The 24,308-nt window shown below is 39.4% G+C and overlaps 2 protein-coding genes across 6 annotated transcripts in view; one reads left to right on the forward strand and one right to left on the reverse strand.

The window, feature by feature from the left end:
* Positions 1-14,123, forward strand: LOC131685808 (immunoglobulin domain-containing protein oig-4-like). Of its 5 annotated transcripts, none has more exons than XM_058969760.1 (5): positions 1-138; positions 11,683-11,829; positions 13,443-13,514; positions 13,570-13,719; positions 13,777-14,123. In XM_058969760.1, the coding sequence occupies exons 2-5, from the start codon at positions 11,719-11,721 to the stop codon at positions 13,933-13,935; spliced, it is 492 nt and encodes a 163-aa protein (XP_058825743.1). In that variant the 5' UTR covers positions 1-138; positions 11,683-11,718; the 3' UTR covers positions 13,936-14,123. The 5 variants fall into 5 exon arrangements, with proteins under 5 accessions (XP_058825743.1, XP_058825747.1, XP_058825742.1 ...); XM_058969764.1 differs by having other exon boundaries at positions 9-138; positions 11,703-11,829; XM_058969759.1 differs by having other exon boundaries at positions 10-138; positions 11,584-11,829.
* The window catches only part of LOC131685807 (guanine nucleotide-binding protein subunit beta-2), a 20,376-nt gene continuing 10,058 nt past the window's right edge, over positions 13,991-24,308 (reverse strand). Inside the window, exons 2-6 of the mRNA XM_058969758.1 lie at positions 21,501-21,946; positions 21,242-21,443; positions 21,044-21,173; positions 14,337-14,423; positions 13,991-14,280 (exon numbers count right to left, since the gene is read on the reverse strand). Coding sequence (XP_058825741.1) covers positions 14,174-14,280; positions 14,337-14,423; positions 21,044-21,173; positions 21,242-21,443; positions 21,501-21,946 — 972 coding nt within the window. The 3' untranslated portion in view covers positions 13,991-14,173. The remainder of the gene's footprint in view (positions 14,281-14,336; positions 14,424-21,043; positions 21,174-21,241; positions 21,444-21,500; positions 21,947-24,308) is intronic.

Below are 24,308 nucleotides of genomic sequence, written 5' to 3' on the forward strand. Positions count from 1 at the left end.
TATTGCACTAACGACAGAGTCAGTTTAGTTGAAGCATTCGGTCGTGGCGGTCAGAATATTCGGAACGAGCAAGTGAAGTGAATTGTTTTTGAAGAACAAAAACGAGCAATAGCAGTTGGATTAACAAAACTACAACATGTATTATAATTGAGTTTGGCAATATGTTTCATTCGAAGAAAAATCGTGTTAAATTTAACTCTAAGATAATTTTACATTCTTTATATTTTGTAGTTCATTTTATTTATTTTTTGCGTTTCTCTTTGTCAATTTAATAGCCAGTTCAAACACATATTCTCGTATGTACACATAATTAAAAGTTTTTGTAAATCGAACAACAAAGTGGTCAACCGTTGTTAGGTTCGGCGCGGCAAAATACTAAACGAAGTATAAAAGTACTCGAGAGGTGACGATATAGTTTGGCAATCCAGATGACCTAGCAGACTGCCAGCAATGAAAATGTGATTCGAAAGATTTTCCATTCACGAAAGGCCGAGAACCCTAGTGTAACGGATTTCATGCCTCTTAATGGTTGGCGCTATCCGTTCAAGATCAAGTTCAAGACTTTCGGCCTGTACGATGGACTTACGGAAACACAGTTCAGTGGATCTACACAACACTTGTTAGAACAATAGTAGAATAAGGGTGCCTTGTGTGATGACGGAACGGAGAAGTCACAACAAAGCCTTTAATGTCTGAATTCCTATTCACAAGGAATGGCCGTCGGGTTGTTCGAAAAGACAACTTGAATGCGTAGTTTGTTACACCGATGGTTCTTTGATGGAGGGCCGAGTCGGTGCTGGTGTCTACTATCGTTAAATAGGGTTAGACTTATCCCACTCGTTTGATAGATACTGCACTGTATTCCAAGTGGAAACCTTTGCGATTATATGTGGTGTACAATTAGCAGTGCAACAGGGAATTTGGGCGGGCAACGAATGTATTTTTGTGGTTACAGTCAGGCTGCCCTAAAAGCACTTAGTTCGGCAGATTCGAGGTCGTAATTGATAATCGCATGATGAACTCAGATTGCAGAACTCAACATTTCAAATAGTGTCTACCTTTTATGGGTATACCGTGCTTACGCAACGCAACGGTAGCAGGAGGGAACAGCTCTTTCGACCCGCATTCTCACTGCAAAAACGACGTGCCCGGGAATAAGTTTCTCCAAGTATCAGTTGTAACGGACACAAAACGGATGTGTTGCTGATCAGCAACTGCAAAGCAGTTCAGCGGATACAGATCACCGTCGAAGGGCACGTGATTGCATCGAAGCGTGCACTGAAGCAATTGGGAGTGATAATCGACGATCGGTTGAGCTTTAACAGCCACGTTGATTACACCTGTAAAAAGTCGGTCTGTTGTCTAGTGTTTCGTCATCGATACTGCGATATGGGGTTCTATCTAACCTGGGGCTGAAAACCAAGCGGAAGCTCGAAAAGCTGAACAGGACGTTCCGGCTGGTGGTTGTACGATTGCGTACAGATTAATATCTTCGGAAGCAGTATGCGTTATCGCCAAGATGATCCCCATCTGGATCACCCTGGCGGAGGATATCAAGTGCTACAATCAATGAAACGCAAGAAACGTGAGGAAGATGATGAGAATCGATTCGATGGTGGCGTGGCAGCAGGAATGGGACAATACGGAGAAAGGAAAATGGACCTACCGGTTCATCCCAAACCTGTCGATGTGGGTCAATGGAAAGCAAGGAGAGATGACCTTCCACCTGAAATAGCTCCTGTCGGGCCACGGCTGCTCCAGGAAGTTTCTTCATCGGGTATGCAACATCACCATTGTGCCCGGAGTGATAGAACGTCGAGGAGACACCGGAGCATCTGGTCTTCGAATGTCCGAGGTTTGAAGCGACGTGCAGGGAGCTACTTAAAACGGGAGGACTGGGCATCAACCCGGATAATGTAGCCTACAGAATGACAAGCGATGTAACGGGTGTTTAATAAAAAATGATAATTTTTTCAGTCATGCAGTTAAAAAAGAATTTTTTTCCGCGAAATCTATATTTTTTATTGAAAATATGTTTATTCTTCAAAAAAACGTCAATGAATATTGGAGAAGGGGTCCTGGTCAGCCGTACGACGCATGATGCTCCTTTAAGAACGTCAGAAAAATTTTCCCAAGACACTCCTCTTGGTACACATCTTGATTGACGACCAGACCGCTCGGCTTGAACCACGACGTTGAAATCCCTCTGTCCGATATGGCGATGTACAGCATAACTTTTTTTTTCAAATTTATGCTTGAACTTACATTTTACTTCGGGGAGGTGTGACCGACTTGTCGCTGGAATAGTAGCTGTCGTTTCCTGGAATGTAGGTTTTCGAAAGCGGAAAGTAACTTTCGTCGTCCAGCATGAACGACGTCCCGCGGTAGTCATCCACATAGAGATGTGCGCCGCGCCGCCGATTTCAGGTAAAAATCAGCGGCGCGCCGGCGTCACGCCGATGTGCTTACTATTTTTACATGCAATCGACAGCGCGGCGACGGCGGCGTGGTGCACACCTCTACATCCACAGGCACTGCGATTTCACGATCGCTATCTGCGTGTCCGTGTACTCGGGGGACTGAGTCTTTTTCCGACAGATGATTTCTACCATCTTGAGGGTTCGGTGAATCAAAGTATGGGAGCAGTGATATTTTCGGCCGGCGTCAAACAAACTCGTTCCGTCCTTGTTGTCGAACAGCTTTTTCAACGCTTCCTTCTTCTTCTTCTTTGTCATTATCTTCGCCGGACGGCCGCTACCATCCTTCCGCTCCAAGCTCAGGGATGACAGGATCCGGTAAACTGTACTCATGGGCACGTTTTCGTACCGAAAGTGGTCTACCGTAAACTTTTTTCCACGATGACCATGCGTTTCGTAAAACCGTACAACATGCTAGCGGAGTGCTTGCTGTTTCGACGCCATCTTCGATTAAACTGACAGCACCCGAACGAAAAAAACATGCCACCCATTTCTAGGGAGTCCAGAGCAGGGATGCCATTATGCCAGATTTATCTGGCACAGCCACAGTTTATTGCAGCTTCCAGACAAAAAGACAAACCTCTCATTCTGACAGATTTTTAATTCTTTGTCGGAGTAGGTCAGATCCATCGTCGGGGACTGGACCGAGAAGTTCGCGAAGAAGTCGGGGAGCTGCATGGCTCATCAAGGAAGCAGTGTTAAATGGCATAAAAAGGGAACTAAAGGGTTTAAAGGAGTTGCGGTGCTAAATGGAAATGGACACGGAGCCAAAGGTCTCAAAAAAGTTTCAGTAATGAAAGTGAAACCAAAGAAGAATCGGTATCGGGAGAACTTGATTCGCCGGGGAACTTTCCGTCAGCGTACAGTCAGATTCACTGCCGGGAACTAGACTGAGTACACCGCGGCAATACACCACCAGTCGCACCGGGACTCCAGCAAACCGGACACCCAACTCCACCGAAATCGCCGAATTGACCTTGGCACCTGGCTGGTTGGTCTGAAGTTTACCGCCCAGATTGTCTTCGTAGGGGAAGAGCACTAATCCTCGACACACAGCTAGCTTTCCTAATACCATACAGAAATTACCACGTTGTGTGGATGGTCGAAAACTGGTAGTGTGCCAAGGATGGGTGCTGTAAACCTACTAAAAGAACTAACTACTAAGTAATTGGATAGGATATATATTTTTCGTTTTTTTTGTGTATGTGTTTTTCACCAAGGAGGATGGCTATAATAGATGGGGTCGGTACCTGTCCGAGAGGTGGGGCTATGATAGATAGCCTCGGAACCTGTTCAAGAGGGAGGCGTCATATTTGATCTAAGGGGCCGTACACAAATGACGTAGCTTTTTTCGGCGATTTTTGACCCCTCCCTTCCCCCTCGTAGCATTTGGTCACAAAATTCTAACCTCCCCCTTGTAAATAACGTATCATTCAACTACTCCCCCCCAGTCCTGCACGACGAGGCAGTAGATGAAAAAAAATTACATGGGTTTTTCATTTCTTTTAATTCCATGTCCTTACAAAATGTTTGAAGATTTTTATCAACATTTGCATTATAACAGCAAATTGCGTACAAAATAAACCAATTTCGTGACAAATATAGTGTTGATTGTTTTATTTTGAATTTTATATGTCAAGGGAAATAATACAATACTGCAGCTGTCAATAATTTTAAGAAGCATACGTTCATCTAAATTATTAAATTTTGTTTGGTTGAATCCGAAAAGAAAACTTAATTCAGCTACCAAACTAAGTCTACTAGTTAGCAACATTAGCTAACCAATGTAGCAAGTGAAATAAGCATACAAAATCTTTTCGTTTTTTTTGCGAGCTTGTAATTCAGCGAATTACAAAATTTACCACTTGAAAAACCGCATGAAAAGTGTAAATTTAAATTTATTTCTCTTAGGAATGAAGAAACATTAATTTTTTCTCTAATCAATGGGTTTTGATGCCCGCCAAAAAAGTTTAAACTTAATGCTACGTCGCACAACTTTTGACCCTACACACTTCGCCACAAATTTGGTATACCCCCAAAATGCTACGTCATTTATGCATGTCCCCTAAGAGGCATAAGGCTTCGTGCGTTGGGCCGGATACCCAAAGATTACACGTTTGAATTTTGCCTCTGAGATGATTTTTTCACATATGGGATCTGTGCCTAAGACGGACACCTTGAGGTAGAATAGCAAATTCGACTCATCCATTGATGCATTGCTCGCAAATTGCACGTAAACCGTGATTTGAGATGTTGTATCAATATAAGAATTAAAATAATAAAATTACAAACAGAAATATGTGTAAAATGTTTATGAAAAGAGGTACAAAATCGTCATTTTTGGTTTGGGAAAAATGGACACCTGTTGTGGGTAAGATGAACAAGCAGCATTGGTAAAGATGGACGTATAGGATAAGGGCAGAGTGAGCCTCTTCTCGCCCAATAAGGTTTGTTTTCTGTCGGTACATCACAACGTAGCGATAATAAAAAGTAGCCCAAGGGTATGCAATTTGTTGTCCATCTTTCCTTACCTTATTGTGTTCGTCATACCCAACATGATACAAATTTAAAAAATATGTCTATACTCAGAATGATTAGGGAAAGTTTTCCATTTTTTCGCCAAACAAGTGTCAATTACCCAGTGCCTCATTCCCATTTAGAAATATTTCGCGAGATTTTTTGTAGATAAATTGGCTGCAGCAGGTACTACAGCAGAAATCGTTTGTCTCAAAACCAGTACGGAGTTATCGATTTGTTGTAGAAAGAAGCCAATTTGTCTTTCGGTATTGACTAACCTCCTATCAGGAAACTTTAATTTTACGGGGGTGGGCGTAGCGTATTGGTAAATCGATTGCCTTGTACGCAGCGCACCTGGGTTCGAGTCCCGACCCCGCACATAGGGTTAGAAATTTTTCATGAGAGATTTTTCTAACCCGAAGAGGCGAATGACCTTAAGGTTAAAACCTCTATAATTGAAAATAAAAAAAAAAAAAAAAAAAAAACTTTAATTTTAAAACAATATTTATTCACCCAATGTGGTAAAGTCCTTCGGATTTTATCAAATGGGTTTTTTCAATTCGGCATCGAGAAACATTTCTGTTTGCTTGTATGTTATGAATATTGTTATTCTTGTAAATTCTCAAGAATATGTGCTAACAAATTTAGATTCCTGCCTAAAAAAGTCGACAAATTCGAACATAGTTTTCCAGATTTATTTGTACGTAATCCAGCAATAAAATTAATTCCCTGTAATTAAAATTTCAAAAAAACCATTCTCTAAACCTGTTTTGTGCATGTTTCAGTAGCAGAAAACAGATGCTACTCACGATGAATGGTGGCTTGCAATAGCTGATGCTCCCCTTTTAGATTGGCGAGAGTATATTCTGGGTGTTGATGATATTTACTAAATTAGTCAATCCATGACCCAAATCCGAACCACACAAGGGGTGTAAATGATAACAATATATGATGAGATGAGAATCACCGTGCGGGACACTGTTTTTGTCATCTTGGAGAGGCAGTGTAATTTTTTTTTTCCATTTGTATCAAGTGGTTAATATTTCACGTTGCGCGACTGTCGAAAAAGTCGGTCTTATGGTTTTGGCCCAAGGACGCATTCCGGACATAAGATGATATACATTTTATTTGGTTTTGTCTTTGCCTGCTCGGTTTAGAATCAATGACTTGATAGATTAGTAAAACTCACTTGGAAAATATTGAAAACTTGAATTTGAGTTAAGTGAAAAACTGAATCGAGTGCCCTTCTGTTCATTGTTAACCAATGCGTTGAACAGCCAAAGTAGACGCTGGTCTAACTAATGAGCAGCACTAATACGGGGAACGTGCCATTTAAGCCAATGTATTCTGATTCCTGAGCATTAAGAAAGAGATGTTATAAAGAACAGTTACCCTATTTTTTGATTCATGAAGAACCTTTGAAGTTTTTGAACTTCTATATAACTAGTGAATAGAAATTCTTTTGTGCATTCTTGTTGACGTTTGAAAAATATTTTTATAATTGCAGTCAGTGGATTAGTTTCGTCCAAGACTTAAGATTTCGGCTTTCGTAATTTGTGCAAATAAGTGTTAAGTACATTATACATGCGAGCCATAACATAGCTCCTACGGCACACACACCCCTCTCCCCTGCCTAGCCATGTAACTGACATGAGCAAATATAAAAATACGTTTTTCAACACACTAACCTTGCTGGTGTGCCACGAAACTACTACTTAAGGAAGGTAGAATATTTTCCTATACAATCAATCCGAGTTTTTGACGGAATGCCATCTGTAGCTCCTGTTTTGTGCGAAAATATAACCCTTCTTCACTTGGGGTTCCTTTCGAAACACTCTCTTTCTCGTTTTCATTGCACTTTTTCAAATGCACTTTTTTCACACACCACTGCAAAAACACTCGCGAAAATTTAATCGTTTACTAACAAAACTTCAAATTTTCTGCCAATGTACAGATGACCAAAGGAAAATGCTCGGAAACTCTCATTTGTGCGTTTGAATTTTCACTTCAGATTTCAGTTTTTCCTAATGTAAACCAGCGAGTCGGTGCCTAGCAACGTGGCTTCCACATATCTTCACCTTAATATCAACGTGTCAAGAAAATAAATATGAGATCTGATCCCACGTAGCACGCAGGCATCCACGACATGCAACAGATTTCATCACACACAGCTGCCAGCGCACATCGAAGGTAACCATGGAGAGAGACGCTAACCACAAAATTGAGGGACAGAACCAGGGTGGAATGTGAACGACAAATGCTAATTTCGTATTTGGATTTTTTTTTATTTCGATTATAGAGGTTTTAACCTTAAGGTCATTCGCCTCTTCGGGTTAGAAAATTCTCTTATGAAAAATTTCTAACCCTATGTGCAGTGTCGGGACTGGAACCCATGTGCGCTGCTTACAAGGCAATCGATTGTTTTTTTTTGGATTCAAGTTGCTAGAGGTTTGCTCTAATCACCAGAAAAACATAAAAAATGCGACAGTTTCGAATGAACTATGAGCGACTCGGATCTAAACACGAAATGAGCATAAGCCTTAAAGAAGGTAGACTACCTTCCATCGTTTTGTTGGTTTTGAGAGCGCAGCTACAAATTCCTTGTGAGATCATAAGTTTCCGGACGAGTTTATCGGCAAAAACAAACTTGAATTTTCCGGGGACGGACATCACCCCATGGTAGGGCCAGATGAAACTTTTGTTCGCGAACCCGGGATATCCATCTAGGTATAGGATTCGTCGCCCATGTGAAGGCATCCTCTGGTTTTCGACTTGGGTGTGTTGGATCCATTTTCTCTTTTCGTCTTTTATTATTTTATTAACAGATTAAGGCCGAAGTTGCCTGTGCCGTATACAAAAGATTCCTCCATTCCACTCGGTCCATGGCCGCGCGTCGCCAGCCACGCAGTCTGCGAAGGGTCCGCAAATCGTCTTCCACCTGGTCGATCCATCGTGCTCGCTGCGCGCCACGTCTTCTTGTACCGGTCGGATTGCAATTGAGAACCGTTTTCACCGGGCTATTGTCCGACATTCTGGCTACGTGCCCGGCCCACCGTAGTCGTCCGATTTTCGCGGTAGGACAGATGGGCGGCTCCCCCAACAGCTGATACAACTCATGGTTCATTCGCCGTCTCCATGTGCCGTCTTCCATCTGCACTCCACCGTAGATGGTACGCAGCACTTTCCGTTCGAAGAGTGCGCGTTGTTCCTCCACGAGCATGGTCCAGGTCTCGTGCCCGTAGAGAACTACCGGTCTAATCAGCGTCTTGTAGATGGTCAACTTCGTACGGCGGCGAACTCTATTCGACCGAAGTGTCTTGCGGAGGCCAAAGTAAGCACGATTTCCTGCCACGATGCGTCTACGAATCTCTCTTCTGGTATCATTGTCGGCGGTCACCAGTGAGCCCAAGTACACGAACTCTTCAACCACCTCGATTTCGTCGCCACCGATGCAAACTCGAAGCGGGCGGTTCTCATTCTCTTCTCGTGAACCTCTTCCTATCATGTACTTTGTCTTCGACGTGTTGATGGCAAGTCCGACGCGCTTGGCTTCTCTTTTCAGTCTGATGTAGGCTTCCTCCATCTTCTCAAAGTTTCGTGCAATAATATCAACGTCATCGGCGAAGCCAAGTAGCTGAACGGACTTTGTGAAAATCGTACCACTCGTTTCGATCCCTGCTCTTCTTATTACACCTTCCAGCGCGATGTTGAATAACAGACACGAGAGACCATCACCTTGCCGTAACCCTCTGCGTGATTCGAAGGGACTCGAGAGCGTCCCTGAGACACGTACTACGCACATCACCCGATCCATCGTCGCCTTCACTAATCGCGTCAGTTTGTCCGGGAATCCGTACTCGTGCATAATCTGCCATAGCTGATCTCGATCGATAGTGTCGTATGCGGCTTTGAAGTCGATGAACAAATGATCTGTGGGCACATTGTACTCGCGGCATTTCTGCAGTACTTGACGAAGAGCGAACACCTGGTCCGTGGTAGATCGTTCGCTCATCGTGGTCCGTGGTCATCGTTCGCTTTTCGTCTTTTATCTACCACAAATCTTCATATTGACTGTACTGAAATACGTATATGTTTCAATTGAATCACTTTAAAAATTTCATATTCATCCACTAGAGGCGCTGCTAATAAATGAAGTATTCAAAGGATTCAAAGGGAAGCTGTCTTTAGTGGTCAAAACAAGCGTTCGGAAGTTATTTGTGGAATTTGCATTTCGACTTCACCTTATCGGAATCCGACACTAACTTAGTGACAGTACTAAGCTAGAGCCTGATTGACGCTAGCTCCAAAAAAACGGAGACACAAGTCAAGCGTGATGTCCCGCATGAAAAGGAGCACTTTGAAAGTGACGAGAACTAATAAAATCGAAACATTTGGTTTGGTTTAGCAAGCCAATGAAAGATGCACTATGCTATTTTCTCGTTAGTGGAGAACAATTTTGGTAAACACTATTTTTTCTCCATTAAGGAGAAAATTGTTTAAAACCATCTTTGCGCGTGAAGAACATGAAACCTATAACTAAGTTAGTTTTGGAATTTGCGTTGTACGACCTGGTTCTGATGAAGTACCCATGGTGCCCGCTTAGGGAGAACGAAACATACACAAAAATGAGCTTTGAGCAGCTTCCTGAAAAAAATATCTTGCCGCGGTACGAGGCTTAAGTTTATTTTCGTAGATAAATTTGTACGGTCTGTCAATAATCTGCAAAGAAATTTGCAGCTGTAGACGGCAAACCAAACCAATGCCCTCAAAAATTTACAAGCAAGAGTGCCCCCAAAAACTATTCATTTAGGGTCATAAAAGTTCTGGGATTTTTTTAGCCAAATTCAACAAGTCTCAACAATTGTCGAAAACAAATACAGTCTTACAACGGGGTGGATTAATTCCGAAATTCGACAAACGCAATCAGGTCCACTCTTTAGAGATTTTAAATAGACATTTTATTCAATGAAAATTTTCTGCGTTCACTTATACATTGCTTGTAGCTATGATCAGATTTTTTGATAAGATTAAATGATGAGTTAAAGTTATTCTATAATGATGTTAGAAATTGCTGCTGGTGGTTAGCTATTATCGTCTGCGTCCCTTAGCACCTATTTTTAACAGGTGATTCAGCAACAGAGCTATCATTGAAAATTTTGCCGCCTTGGTTATGCAACTATTTTTTTCGAGCTTATTTTCTTGCGAATGTCTTCATTGTATTATTTTCAAATTAAAAATCAAACATATTTTGGGGCATGTAATTGTAAATGTTCGTTGATTTGATGGCATTGTAAACACGTTCTCGCCAGGTGATGCTAATCGAGTTGACATTTCTTTGGACTGAGCAAACCAATTTTTTGTGTTTGGTTAGTGTTTATTTGATCAACTAGGGAACTAATCCGCAAAGCATTAAATATGCGTGGAAAATACGCATAGTCTTATCTGAGTGGAATGATGACTGTTGAATGATGTATAAGGGCTGAGAAGTAACAATTCGCGAGAAAGATCAAAACCCAGTGACTAATTTGCGGCAGTCATATCGGCACGAAGAATATATATTTGATTGTCATATTCATTAGGTTGCTTCTAGTTCATTAAATCATGTTTTCTGATTGTATTGAGTATTTTCACATACACCCTTAATTTTTTCTGCCGAATCTCAGCAATTTTTGCAACTTTTGCCGAAATTTGAACTCGGCAAATTCATTTTTCGCTTAGATCTCAGTACTACAATTATTTGCTGAGGCTCGGGAAAGATTTCGCTGAAAATCAGCAAACAAATAGGACTTAGCCGAGATATCAGTATAAACATTTACTAATTACTCAGCTGTGCGGGAAATGGCCGAGCTCAACTAAGTGTGTACTTTTGAGTAGTACATGCGCCAAATTTATAAACTGCTATTACCGTTGATATCACTTTTATTTTGCTCCAGATAAACCAAGCCGAGAGAACGTGTGGCATCCGGCGGCAGAAGCCAAGAATTCATCCACTGGGTTTCTGCTTCCGTGTCATAGAAAGCGGCAAAAAAACACTCTCTATACTTCATTTCCTGCATCTGTTGTACATTCTAATTTTTTGTACTAAATTAGTACATTAATTCTGATCATTCTTCATATCAGTTGGTAATAAATCGGTTTCCTTCTCTTTCTAGGAGTTAGAACGATAGTAAAGCACGTGCGCCTGAAATTGCTAGTATGTCTGTCATACAAAATATGGTTTTCTGTACAGTCGTTTATTATTTTGGCCACTCAAAAAATATCCTCGTTGCGAAAATAATCGATAGCTCCAGTTTGTTTTTTACTATTGTTGTAGCCCCAGTTTGTTTATTACTATTTTTTAAAAAAAAATTGTTACTTTTCCTTTCGCTAGCTTGTCTTCTGTGAAAATAATATTTGAATAGACATTTTCTCGTTATTTGCTAGCAAAAGCAAAGTGTAGGACTAACATTACTTCCCTTTTCTGTCGCCACCTATATTCGGGCCTGACCGGCGCCGGTATTGATCAATAAACGACTTCATAATCATAGCTCATAATGACGGTAATAAGTTCCGTCAATTGATTGAACTGGGCTTCCATTCGTCATTCTAGAATATCAGTGTATCGTAAGCAAGAGTTAGCATCGTCGAATGAAACTATTGCTCCAAACATTAATAATCGCGCTATGGTGATTGTGTTAAACGAAAACAGTGAAATAGTTTTATAAATAGTGCCAATAGTCGAGAAATGAAATTACACTGCAGAGCATCGATCCTTGTGTGCTTGCTTATTCTGGTGATACTAGTTGGAGACGCTATGGCGAGACGTGGTCGTGCTCGAGGTCGTACCAAATCAAGGGTAAGAAGACGTGTTGCGTTTGTAAATTATTTAAAAACATGTTTCGTGCATCTCCATATCCACCAAATAATATCACCGACGTGACAGAGGTATTCCAAAAGTGGCCCACACTCAATAACGATTGTTTTGAAATGAAGCGATCGCTTCTGTCAAACTACGACAGATTGATCCGCCATGTTTGAATCAGGGCAGGTTTCTTGATTTTGGTGTGCAGTTCTCAGCTGCGTATGTATTGTTAATATGCATCAAAATAGTATTCAGAACTAATTGAAAATGCATGTGTTCTGTTACAGTGTCGTGAAACAGTACACAAAAAAACTATTGAATTCTAAAAAAACGATCATTAATATGAAAAACATAAAATTTGTTCATTATAGCAAACCAGCATACAACGTCGATACACTTTGGATCTTACGTGCTTCTGTATCATCGATGAACCATTATAGAGATGCCGCTAGTGTAACAAAGATTTTAATTTAAACTATCAAGACACTATCTGATCCATTTTTTGTTCGATGCGGTACGTCAGTTCGTCGCTGACAAAATATGCCATATTGCAATAATAAACTAAAATATTTATAAATTTATAAAGCGCAACCACTTATTTCCGCTATTAGGAAACGTTCAAATTATAGATATTTTATTACATAGACTTGCGAAGAAAAAAGAATACAACTAGCATCCATGAAAAAGTTTATAAAAATAATAGCTAGCATCGCATAATCTCACTACGCTTCTTTTATCTGAACCATAATGTTTGATTGACTGCCATTTTCTACAGTGCGTTTGTTTGCATTCAATTAGTCTTCGATAGCCTGTGTGTAGAGAGTCTGTAATTCAAGAATATCCCAAATATGTACAATGTGAATCAAATTTCAATGCAGTCTTATATGTAAATCTATCCAGCTAATATTTCTTTTTTCATTTTTTTTCAAAGGTAGTGCAATGTAGTATTTTCTGTTTGAAAAAATACTATTTTGATGTATGTAGAGTTGCACTCAAAAATGTTACGAAATATAAATAAACAATTTTCGAAAACATGTTACTATAATTGGTCGGTATTAAGTCAGACTGGACTAAGTGACATTGTATTGATTTCGAAAAAAACGAGTTTAAAGTTTTAATCGTAGCATCCTTTACATGATAATTCGAAAATATTTTTTTGCCATAGCTCATGCTTATTGTAACATATTACAATTCTGGCAACAGTGCAATGTAGCCGAAGAAATTCTTTATCCAGTACTATCATTATCTCGCTTTTTGATGTTTTGCGACTTAATCCGGTCTGACTTAACACCGACCAATTATGATTAAAATAACGAAATCAACTTTGAAAATCAAAATGTACAGATTTGAAAAGTTCGCACCATGAAATGAAGCAGAATTACGGGCCCCTTACGGTAGGTCCATTGTCCAACATGCGCATACATTCAGAGCACTGGGCGTTATATAAATCATAGTGGTAACGATACGATAGTCGGGTGGTGATCTCTAATTGGAAAATTGTCACTAGCCCTAGAGAATCGCATTTGGCTCTATTGAGCATGTGACTGGAGTAGTTTCAGTAGACTGCCTGTACCGATTCTTAAAGTATATCTTTTGACTATTTTCAGATGCAAATCGGTTTGCCAATTACAGGAAAATACCGTGATCCGGAATCTGACCAATACTACAATAACAATAATGTAAGTATCATGATATAGCCAGGTCCCTTCAAGCTAACCGAGATTTTCTTTGTAGGGTGCCAAAATAACACTGGCATCGCATTTCGATTATGAATACGTTCTTGGACACAAAATAGCATTTTTGTGCGTAGCAAGAGGAACTCCTCGACCAACAATCACATGGTTCAAGGATGGAGTGGAAATCTTTAGCCATCTTTATTTACATGTCAGAAAGTTGAGAGGATTGAAAATAGTCATTTCCCTAACAAAACGTTCGTTTCAGGTCCACGAATGGTACATTGGAAAGGACAAAGTCAAATCCAAAATAGAGATCGATCCTGCTACGCAAATGGACGCCGGTGTGTACGAGTGTACCGCAGACAACATGTACTCGATCGATCGAAGAAGTTTCAAGACGGATTTCTCGATTGCTTTCGATTAGTTTTATGCCAAAGCTGTGGACTGTGTTTTAGTTTAAGGGTTGGTGAACTGCTTGATCGATTTAAACGATAGTTTTTTATTGCTTCACCTTACGAAAAGATTTAAGCTCAATCTTAAACTACTATAGCATTATGTTGTGAACAAATACTCAATGGTTGCTACAAAAATATATAAAAAACAAAACCGTAATTATTACATTTTTAGTTTTATCCTCATTCTCTGAAACAAAATGGACACTGTTAGACCCAGACACGCACGTGCTGATCCCAGCTGCAGGATGCCAGCGCCATTCCGTTCGGAGCCATACAGATTGATGTGATGCGGTTCTCGTGGCCACTCAACACTCCTGCAATCGAGAGAAATGATAATTAATTTGTTTTCTTATGGACCTTTAATAAGTACCATTATGTTGACCCTTCATCGTGTCCCAAATGTGAACATTGTTATCATCAGAACCGCACAGGATGTATCGACCGCTCAGTGATAAAGCTAAAATAGAAACGGATTTAGTATACTAATGAATTTCGAGTGAACATATAGTTGAACTCTGTAAGTAACGGGTTATTAAACTCTTTACTGCACGGTGAAGTAACCCAAGCAACCAAAGTTAAGGGCCGGCTAATTTCAGGAAACAAATTTTAGCTTTCAGGAAATAATAAAAATTTAAGGGAAACCCAAGCAACTTCACGAATGTATTGCAAGCTACCGGAATATTTTACCAACTTCAAAGAATTTCACAAACTTAAGGAAAGCCCTTCAATCTTCAGAGAAGCTCTTCAATCTATAGAACTTCAAGAAAGTTCATCAATCTTTAACTAATTTCTTAATTTTAGATCTAAGTAATGCAGAGAAATCCTTTTAAATTCGGAGAATTCATACTAAACTCGAACTTCTTGCATTGAGATGAAATTTACACATGCATTATAATAGCATTATGTGTTTTTGCTTGATGCCAAAGCGAGTCAGGTTCTTACCCAAACTGCTGTAGAAATATCTGAACTGACACCCCTTTTGTTGTGGTGTCAAGTGAAAATGGCATAAAGAGCGGTGGGGAGGGGGTCTAGGCTCATTATATGTTGTTTGCTCTCAAAGTTTGTATATCTCCATAGCGGATGACAGGGATGACACCCCCCTGAGTTTTGCACAGCCTGCTTGGTCACTTTGCGCGCCGCAGAACGTCAGTTTGACTTGAACTACATCTCGCTGTCTTTCCCGTCTTCTTGAGGTTCTTTGAGCTGTGGCGTGTTTAGAAGGTTTATATCCTTGGGCATCACCTGAACGTTGTTCGCGGTATACCATTCCATGGCCTCTTTTCCGTAATGGCAAGAGGCCAACTTAGGCCAAAACAGCAAAACAGAACGGAACAGTTGTGTTTCTCGAGGAAAGTCAACAGTTTTTTTTTCCAGGTACTCCTGCACATAAATTTCCTGGTTGATGGGCCTAGTAGCGATGTAAACGTCGCTCTTCAAGTCATAAGAACAGATGGTTGTATTTGAGAACTTCGACAGCCACCTTTAGTCTTCCATTCGACGTATAACATTCCTGCCCAAGAAACTGTTTAAAGTATGGCTTGGCGTAGGTTTCATCATCCTGTACCACGTAATCAAACTTCGTCAGCATCTTCATGTACAGCTTCCGCGGTCGTTCTCTGTTCTTGTTTTGCTAACCGTCACGATTTGGAGTAACCACCTTCTTGTAAGTCGATAGTCCGGTTCATTTTGACGTAGGACTACGTCTTTGTTTTCGATATAGGGGTGCACGTTGCAAATTCTACAAAAATGGTATGTAACGAAAAGTGGTCCAAGTTTAAACGGTTATAATTCAGCCATCTCACGATAAATTTTCAAACTTTTTGCGCATGTCGCCCCGAAATACGTCTAAGAATAGATTCCAATAGATAAACCCAAAGATTTTTGATATCATGGCATTAAAAATTTAAATAATGAACAACCTAGTCAAAATATCGCGCATTTATACACAGAAGATAGAGCTTCCCTAGTCCAGCACGACAGATTTGTGTACCTAGCGCGCTACGCTTCTATGAATGACGTCATCATCGACTATTCAAACGGACGGATTTCGCCGAAGCAGCTCTGTCGCCTGTTGAGCGGCAGGTGAAGCAGATCACTGCGCTGTGTGCTTTTACAGTCAGTGTAACTGAGTTAGAAGTCCGTTACACTGCCTGTGGAGGTACGCTACCCAGTGAATGCGAATGAGCTTGTCCGTATGCTATCTTTTGTGTTGTGCTCGTTTCCAGCACACTTTTATGTATAATTATTCGTACACAAAATAGTTTGTACATGAGAGCTCCATTTGCAAACAAGGTTAACATAGTGTCGTGGTATTAGTTGTCTCTTTCGCTCTACCCATCATCATCAGCGTTGATTCATTTTGCTTTGTGCGCTTGGGTTTAATGTTTGAGGCGAATGTGTAGGTAGATATATCTAATTTGTTACTAAATTGCACAACGAAAGTTTATTATTTACGTTCGATCATGATTCATTTCCCCATCACGTGATTCATTTCCACTCAGCCTACTTTGATTCTACTAATAGGTACATACTACAAAGCCTATTTAGGAATGAATACACTGCCACTTGAAGAACCGTTGCAAAAACGCATCTTGTGCATATATTTTTTTTTTTTTCGATTCTTATATATTTATAGTTTCGATATATGATTAAGACCACTGCATTCGCTATATTTGTATGCGTACTTTACGAAAGTTATGATAATGGCAAAATATAACTAGAATGCTTGGTCTATATATGAAATGTTATTATATTGTCTAAAATTTGATTTTTCTTCACTGGTCCGGGTTTTTTACCACACACAATCGAAAAGGTTTTACAATCTAATCTTATTCTATAAAGATTTAGTTCCAGATATTGATATTAGTTCGGTCACAGTTTTCTGTCTTCTTTCTTCAGATCTTCTTAAATAAGTTTAATCGGATTCGATCACCTACTACAAATGAAATGACCTGATAACCAAGAAGGTTTGGTTCAATATGTAATATTCGATGTTGATTGGTTGTGATTAAACCATACGTAAGAAATATGTTTGATTTATTATTACTATAAATGTACTAAGAAAATAAATATTTTACATTAAGTAGTTTAGTCCTACGTCTACAGCTCGTGCAACCCAATAGGGCTGCCCCTTGTAGTTTTTTTTATCTCTATGCACGGTTGTAGACGACACTCCCAGTTAGCTTGCGATATCTTGGACGGAGATGTTGGGGTTCCGCTTGAAACAGCTGGCAATTCTTTTCGTTATTTTTGCGATCTCCGGCTTTCGATTTCTTTTCGATCCAGTCTTCCAGGCTGTCGATAAATGTTCTCCGAACAATTTTATTGCATTGGTGAAAGTTGATTTGGCCATATTACACAATTTCGCCAACTTGGCGTACGAGCAGTTCAAATTTTCGTTATGCTCAAGCAAAATTTTGCTCCGTTGCTCCAATAAAAATTCGATGCTATTCTCACTCCTGAAGAGCAAATAGCAGAATCAAACAATAGACACACATCTTTAAAACAAGAGTTTTTTCAACGCGTGATGAAAAAAGGTCAATTTCAAGTTGACCAATTTTTGATCGAAACACCCTTTAGGAGCCGTTCATATACCACTTGGACTAAAAACCTTCGTTTTGTACCGCCTCCTTCTCCTTCGTACACGTGATGCTGGATGTGAACTGAGAAACTAAACGAAAATCATTCAAACTTTGACCACAGAACAGGTTTTTAGACGTTTGTATACATATATCGTTTTTTAACAAAAAGACGGGCATTTAAAATGTATACGTAAAATATACACGTATTTACATTCATCATAATTACACAAAATCGAAGTAACCTATGAATTATATAAAGAAGAAAATCTGCTCATGAGTCTACGTGGGCATTTTCCATACTCCCATCCTTTCCTCCATGGAAAAGCGTAGACTTTCGTCGCACCTCCTACCCCCTCTTAAATTGTGCACGTGATATAGGGATTGTCTCTTATGATATACACCGCAAAACAGTCTCCTGAGATTCACTGCTACTCGCTAATTTTTTAACATTTTGGATATAATTGTTTAATTATTGCATTATTCTATGGAAATTTAATGAAAACACTAACACCCTCTGTATCGCCATAATAGATTTAAAAACATGAGTCTTTTTACTGAATTACTCTTACTTTCCTTAATAATGTAGAAAACCTCTATACCTTTCTCCTTTTTAAATATTTTATCACCAAAGTAGAGCTTGCAGGTCTTTAACGATAGCTCTATGGGCAAATATAAGACTACATTTTATACTCATTAGATATACAGGAAAATTCTAAAATTTAACCGTTCAATAAGACAATAAATTCGTTATATTTTGTTCATTTTTATAAGTTACCCGTGTTTCTTCATCAAAAACAATTTACCAAACAACTTTCCATAAGTCATTTTTTTTATCTTTCTCTACGAGTTATATTTTTAAGAATATCATGTGCAATTTTCAAGGCCGTATCTCTAATACTTTTCGAATGACGAATGACTGCCTTCTAAAGAGCAACCACTCGCAAGTATACAGTTAGGTGTCTACTGTCAGGGTCGGAGCCAGAGTTGAAGAATAGAAAAAATATTCATTCAAGAATCCGTGTTATTCATTCAATTGGATATCGCATAATAATATTCATTTCACAAGATATCTAGGTAAATGCTTTCAAATATTGGCAAAGCATATCCAGCTTTTTACGTGCCATAATGGCGTTCTAAACCGTTCAGTTCGTAATACGTTTAATTGCCCTTTTTGACAATAATCGTTTACGCCAACTTGACAGAACCGCCAAGTTGAAGATGTCAGGCGTTCATTAAATAAACATCCAACGCATTGGACTAACGTAGGATGACTTAATCTCACTGGGCGGTTGACGTAAACGATTATTGTAAAAAAGGGACATTAAACGCATTACGAACTGAACAATTTAGACCGCCATTATGGCACGTAAAAAGCTGGATAAACCAATAATATTATTATCATTACTTACATTGTGCCAGGGCCTACTGTGGTGCGTTTGGTTCGTTGTTGCACGTTCGATTCGTGTAATAATCGAGGACGAATCAAAACCTGCATTAAATGAATGGTTCGTTTGACGTTTTCGGTGGCGTTTTATGAAATACTTGTTATACGTCTAACATAGAACAATGTCGGATTTGCAAAATCCACTTGAGAACATGAAAAAATATTAATAATTGTCGAAGTTATAGTAATTTCTGCAAAACGCGTTTTTTTTTCAAAGAGGTTTGCCGTGACTTCGATTCCAGTCCAACAGATCAACTGAAACCAACAAACTAAAAAAAATCATAAGTATATGTACCTGTGGTTTCCTTGAACGATTAATTTTTGAAACGGGTACGATTTTTTCCAAAAAAATCACTATTTTCACCTGAATTTTTTTAAAGTATTCATAACATTGATATGACAATTTTGATGAAAAAAATGGAATCTTTCAAGGCAGTTAAATTACGAACAAGCCAAAAAAAGTTTTGAGCTCGGTTGATAACTTTTTCGGCAATCGTAGTCACTGCAAAGACGCTTTTGGAAAACATGACTTCGAGACAATCGCGTTAAAAGTTTCAAGTATAAGCCACATCTCCATAAGGGAGCAAGATGAAAAACGCTATAACTTTGCGTCTACTGCTCCGATCCGATTTGATATAACATTCTTAAGAACCTGAACTTTAAGATAGAAGAATAAAAAAAATTCGATCTCAACCTCAACATATGTAACCCCTTAGCATTTCACATTATGATTAATTTGATGGCATCTAGTGGCAAGCACTAGTAATGTTGTATCAATGAGCATTACAAATTCTGTGACCCGCAAAGTAATGTAAGGCATATAGAGTTGACATTTTAACTGAGATGTCAATAAAACAACGCTACATTTTTTCTAATTTTTGCACATTCCCTCGATTGCAGATCGAGTAACTGACGAAGTAGTCAAACCTACCTAATAGGTCCAACATTAGCACTTTACCTTTTATGCAAAGTTCATCTTGCCCTATTCAGCCTGATGTGTGTGTGCGCATTTGCGAGCCAAAATGTTTCGGTGGTTTGTAGGTACGCAGGGTATTGAGTCCATTGGTACTCACGTTTCATATTTGGGATATACGTGATGCGTTTCTTTTTTATCACTAAGGCATCTGACAGCATGCTTCTGTAGGTATTTCGAAAGTACGATCAAACTCAACTGGGTGGAGAAACAGATTGAATTATGATAGAGCAGTGTCAGCTCCTCTGTTTTCAAAAGTTTCAAAGCTGATCTCAAGCGTTTCGTGCTAGTCAACGCAAAAACAGTTTTAAACTTGCTTTAAATAAAACAACAAATAGAACCAATTCAAATTTCAAAACAAAGCTATTCAAAATTATAAAACAAAACACTATACTGGAGATGAAATTGAATCAGTCATAGTTCCACGTTGAAGCAACTATATAAAATATAATGTCGCAGAACATGCACTAATTTAATTTCATTAGTTTCAAACTGGATACGGTTTAATTCTAAAATTGTCAAAATTGGAGGAACTGAATATTTCCTCTAGCGAGCGTGGGCTTCTATACCACAGCACTAACAGCAAATAGAATTAATTGAATAAATAAGAATAAGCTAGAACGTGACGTAGCATGTTCTTACTAAAGACTATATAGTCTCCAGTCCTAAGAGGAGTCGATAGATTTGATATCGCAACGAGATATTCCTTTTGTTTGCTAGAAAGCCAGACAGATTCTTTTCAATGTTCGTCGTGACTCGAATCCGCACTTCGTTAAAATTTTAATAACTTCTTCTAAAGCTGGATTTATTTGCAGTCTTCGACAAAGTTGTAAGCAATAAAATTATCGTTCTTATTTTCACTTGTAGTGATAAACTGATGCGAGCTAGTGAATTTTCTCCATGTAAATTGTTGAAAAATTCCATACAATCTTCAAGTACGTTGGTCTGCTAGCTAGATTTATCCGATTTAGCTCAAATTCGTAACAGACTCTTCTGATGGGACAAGGAATCGACTCAGAGGTGGGCCGTTAGGGGTTATATTTTACTTGTCACTATGTGCACAATAGTTTGCATCTTACCGCACGAAGTAAAACCACTGCTCTTGTTTGGTGGTTCGAAATGTCCAATCTGCTGGTCGGATCGGAAATCAAACAGTCTGGCCGTTTTGTCCTCCGATCCGGTGGCAAATCCAAATCCACTTGGGTGATACTGAAAGAAAAAATTCGAAGTTTTTCTAATATTGTTTGAATTACGATAGGTGCCAATGTTACACGTACACAAACACTATTTACATCCGCCTCGTGACCGAAGAAGGTCTGCTTCGGTTTTGAGTCTCGCACATCCCACAGCTTGCAGGTACGATCAACCGATCCGGTCACGTAAGTATTCTTATCTGGACTGAGCGAGATCGAAACAACATCCCCAGCGTGGGCATCGAATTCGGATGTTTTCTTGCCAACCTGTAGATCCCACACGCAGCTGAAATAAGTTACGGCCAATAAGTCTCGTCATGTACTATTTCTAATGTACACTTACATTTTCATATCGCCCGATCCGGTCAACACATGTGTGTCGTCCAGAAACCGACACGAACTAAGAAAACCCTCATAACCGGCAAGTTCACGAACAATTTTCGCGTTCCCTTGCGCATCTCGGTTATTTAAGTCGTATACGGTGCACATATTGTCCATACCTCCGCAAGCGACAAAATTACCAGAATCAGCAAATGCCACACTCATGACCCATGCCGATCGTAGCGGGATGACTTGCACCTTGTTGCCAGTCCAGGTGTCCCAGATGATCAGTTTACCGTCCAGCGATCCCGTAACGCAGTGTCGCGAGTCCGCAGCAAAGTGCACAGAGTTGACCTTGTTGATATGACCCTTGAGGAACTTTTTCGTGGTAATGCGCACCTTCGCTGCGTCGCCCATGTCCGCACATTTCTCCGACAACGTACAATCCGCTGCTTTCTTCTGTTCCTCCTGCGAATGGCAAAATATTTAGGATAGCATGTGTGAGTAACACTATCGACATTAGCCTAATTGGATCGAATGACCCAACCATCGATCCTGCTGCTACTAGTCTTACGAATGCAGAGTAGTAAATAGCACAGAGAATCCTTGCGTGTGCGGTTAGATCGAAAGCACGTGCTTCGCGTCAGTATAAATGAATTAGATGTTACGTGTGCGGAAATCCAGAGCTGAGACTAGTAAATTCGAAAATGAAAGCCGAGGAAATTTGTCTATGTCTATCAAACTGTATTTGGAAACTGGAAAGTGATTTGCAATGACGTATTGCGTCATCAAATAGGGTTATTTTAATGTGTACCGTTTGCACCGGTGACGAGAGAGCATATCCCTAATTAGAATTGTTGGAATTGAAATAAAGCTATGGTTCTTTATATATGTATCGAGTTTCTTTCCGTCGTTGTTCTTGGGTAGAATTATGGCATCTCTAAAAATTGACATTTTTTACGAACGCATAGTAAGCTTTGATGGAAAAATGTACATTTCTCGCCTAATGCGGATTAGGACGTAAAAACCAACTTAAAAATTCACCTTGATGGGAAATTTAGGGCAAACCGTTATTGATCAGACACAGTTCAAAACAGTCAAAGATAAAGAAAACATATCTCTTTTGTTTGCTATCATGTAAATTTTGACATTTGGCTATTATGCTCTAATCACAAATTAGTCGAGATTTGCGCGATTGTTGTTTGGCGTATATTATCACAGCATGCTTAAAAACTGATGCCTTTGCAGCTATTTAGTAACACTCCAATTTTTTCGCTGAAGATCAACATTTTGATGAATTTTCATCAGCTAACAGTTTCATCTTCCAAAGATATTGAAAGCTCAGTTATTTGAAATTGGCTAGTTAGACATTGGACAGATTAATATAATTTAACATCAGAACGAAGTTTCTAGGTTGAAAAGTTCAGTATAGTTCCAATGTATAAGTTCTTTTAAGGAAGTACGGTTCTTAAGCCAATGCTATGGAAATCTTGTTTGTACGTCTTTATTGTACAACACAGGCATGACGAATCTGTGTGAAATGCTTCGTGCATGCAATCTTGTAAGAAGGGCTTTTGATGCGTACCTCATATCATGAAGAAATAAGGAAGTTGAGTTCCAGAGGCTGCCCTCAAGGAGGTGTTCTGTTAGCTTTTTTATAGCAACTTGTATCTGATGGCTCAATCAGCTTGAATCTTCAACCTATGGGTTTGTTGACAATTACCAACTACTAACTATTAGATTTTGCATCGGAACAATTTTAGACATAATGCAACAAGCATTGAGAGCTGTCGAACAGCTTTGTTCACATGTTAAATGATAGGATAATCCAAACAAAATGGATTAATTCCCGATGAAGCGTATAAACGGGGCTTGTCCCGTGACGTTCCTTGAAATTGAGTTACAGATTAAGTCAAGTGCGTTGGATCTATGTTGGATTCCAAACTAAACGGGTCTGCTCACATTGATTTCAGAGTCAAGAAAGCGTGCATGGCTTTGCTGGAGAAATGTGTTGGACAGAGAAACATCGTGTTTTGGGTTCCACCCGAGCACTGCAGCTATTACCGCCACAATTTTCTGACGACTATTCAACAAAAGCTTTTTTTTCGATGAACCAGCCTTTCAGATTCTTCTCGTCGGTAACTAGCGCCAACTTGGGGCCAGTTAGACAATAAATCTAAACTGGCATCACAATTGGTACAATTTAGATGCTAGATCCAATAAGTCATACGTCTTACATGAACGCCATAACAACTTACTGGCTCTGAGTGATGTATTGGGTAGCAAGCATAGAAGTTCTGGTATGTAAACAAATTGAAAACACGTCTTTTTTGTTCCAGTATTTTTACTGAAAGAGAAAATTTATTGTGTTATACGATGGGGATATTTTTAAAGGTTTAATTTAACATTTCAGAGCCAATAAATGAAAAAACCAACACGAGTTCGTTGCGGTAGTAAAAGCTGTAGTAGAGTAGTGGTAACAAACTAAAAACGAAAAGAGCGGGGGTGTCTTCAATTCTTTTATTACAGTATATAATGACTTTTTGGATTTAGCGTCTATCTAGTGCGGGTGCGCGACGTTTGGCATAAATACGTTAGGCATAAGTACGTTAGGCATACATACGTTAGGCATAAGTACTTTAGGCATAATGGACGATTGGCATAATATACGTTAGGCATAATGGACGATTGGCATAATTCACAAAAATATGCAAATATTCCCAAGCCTTTCGTTATTATAGAGATTTCGCTTGTTTTTTCAGAAAGGTAAAAAATGACGCTTCACTATACCATACCTTCGCATAACTTTAACGAGAGACTCCAAAATGAA

The sequence above is a fragment of the Topomyia yanbarensis genome, chromosome 2 (genome assembly GCF_030247195.1).
Source record: "Topomyia yanbarensis strain Yona2022 chromosome 2, ASM3024719v1, whole genome shotgun sequence".
Classification (NCBI taxonomy): Eukaryota; Metazoa; Arthropoda; class Insecta; order Diptera; family Culicidae; genus Topomyia; species Topomyia yanbarensis.

What these genes read in the sequence shown, in the direction of transcription:
- LOC131685808 (XM_058969760.1), top strand. Translation starts at nt 11,719, where the DNA reads ATGAAATTACACTGCAGAGCATCGATCCTTGTGTGCTTGCTTATTCTG. An exon ending in AATACTACAATAACAATAAT is followed by an intron (nt 13,515 to 13,569) that starts GTAAGTATCATG and finishes TTTTCTTTGTAG; the next exon opens with GGTGCCAAAATAACACTGGC. An exon ending in TTAGCCATCTTTATTTACAT is followed by an intron (nt 13,720 to 13,776) that starts GTCAGAAAGTTG and finishes CGTTCGTTTCAG; the next exon opens with GTCCACGAATGGTACATTGG.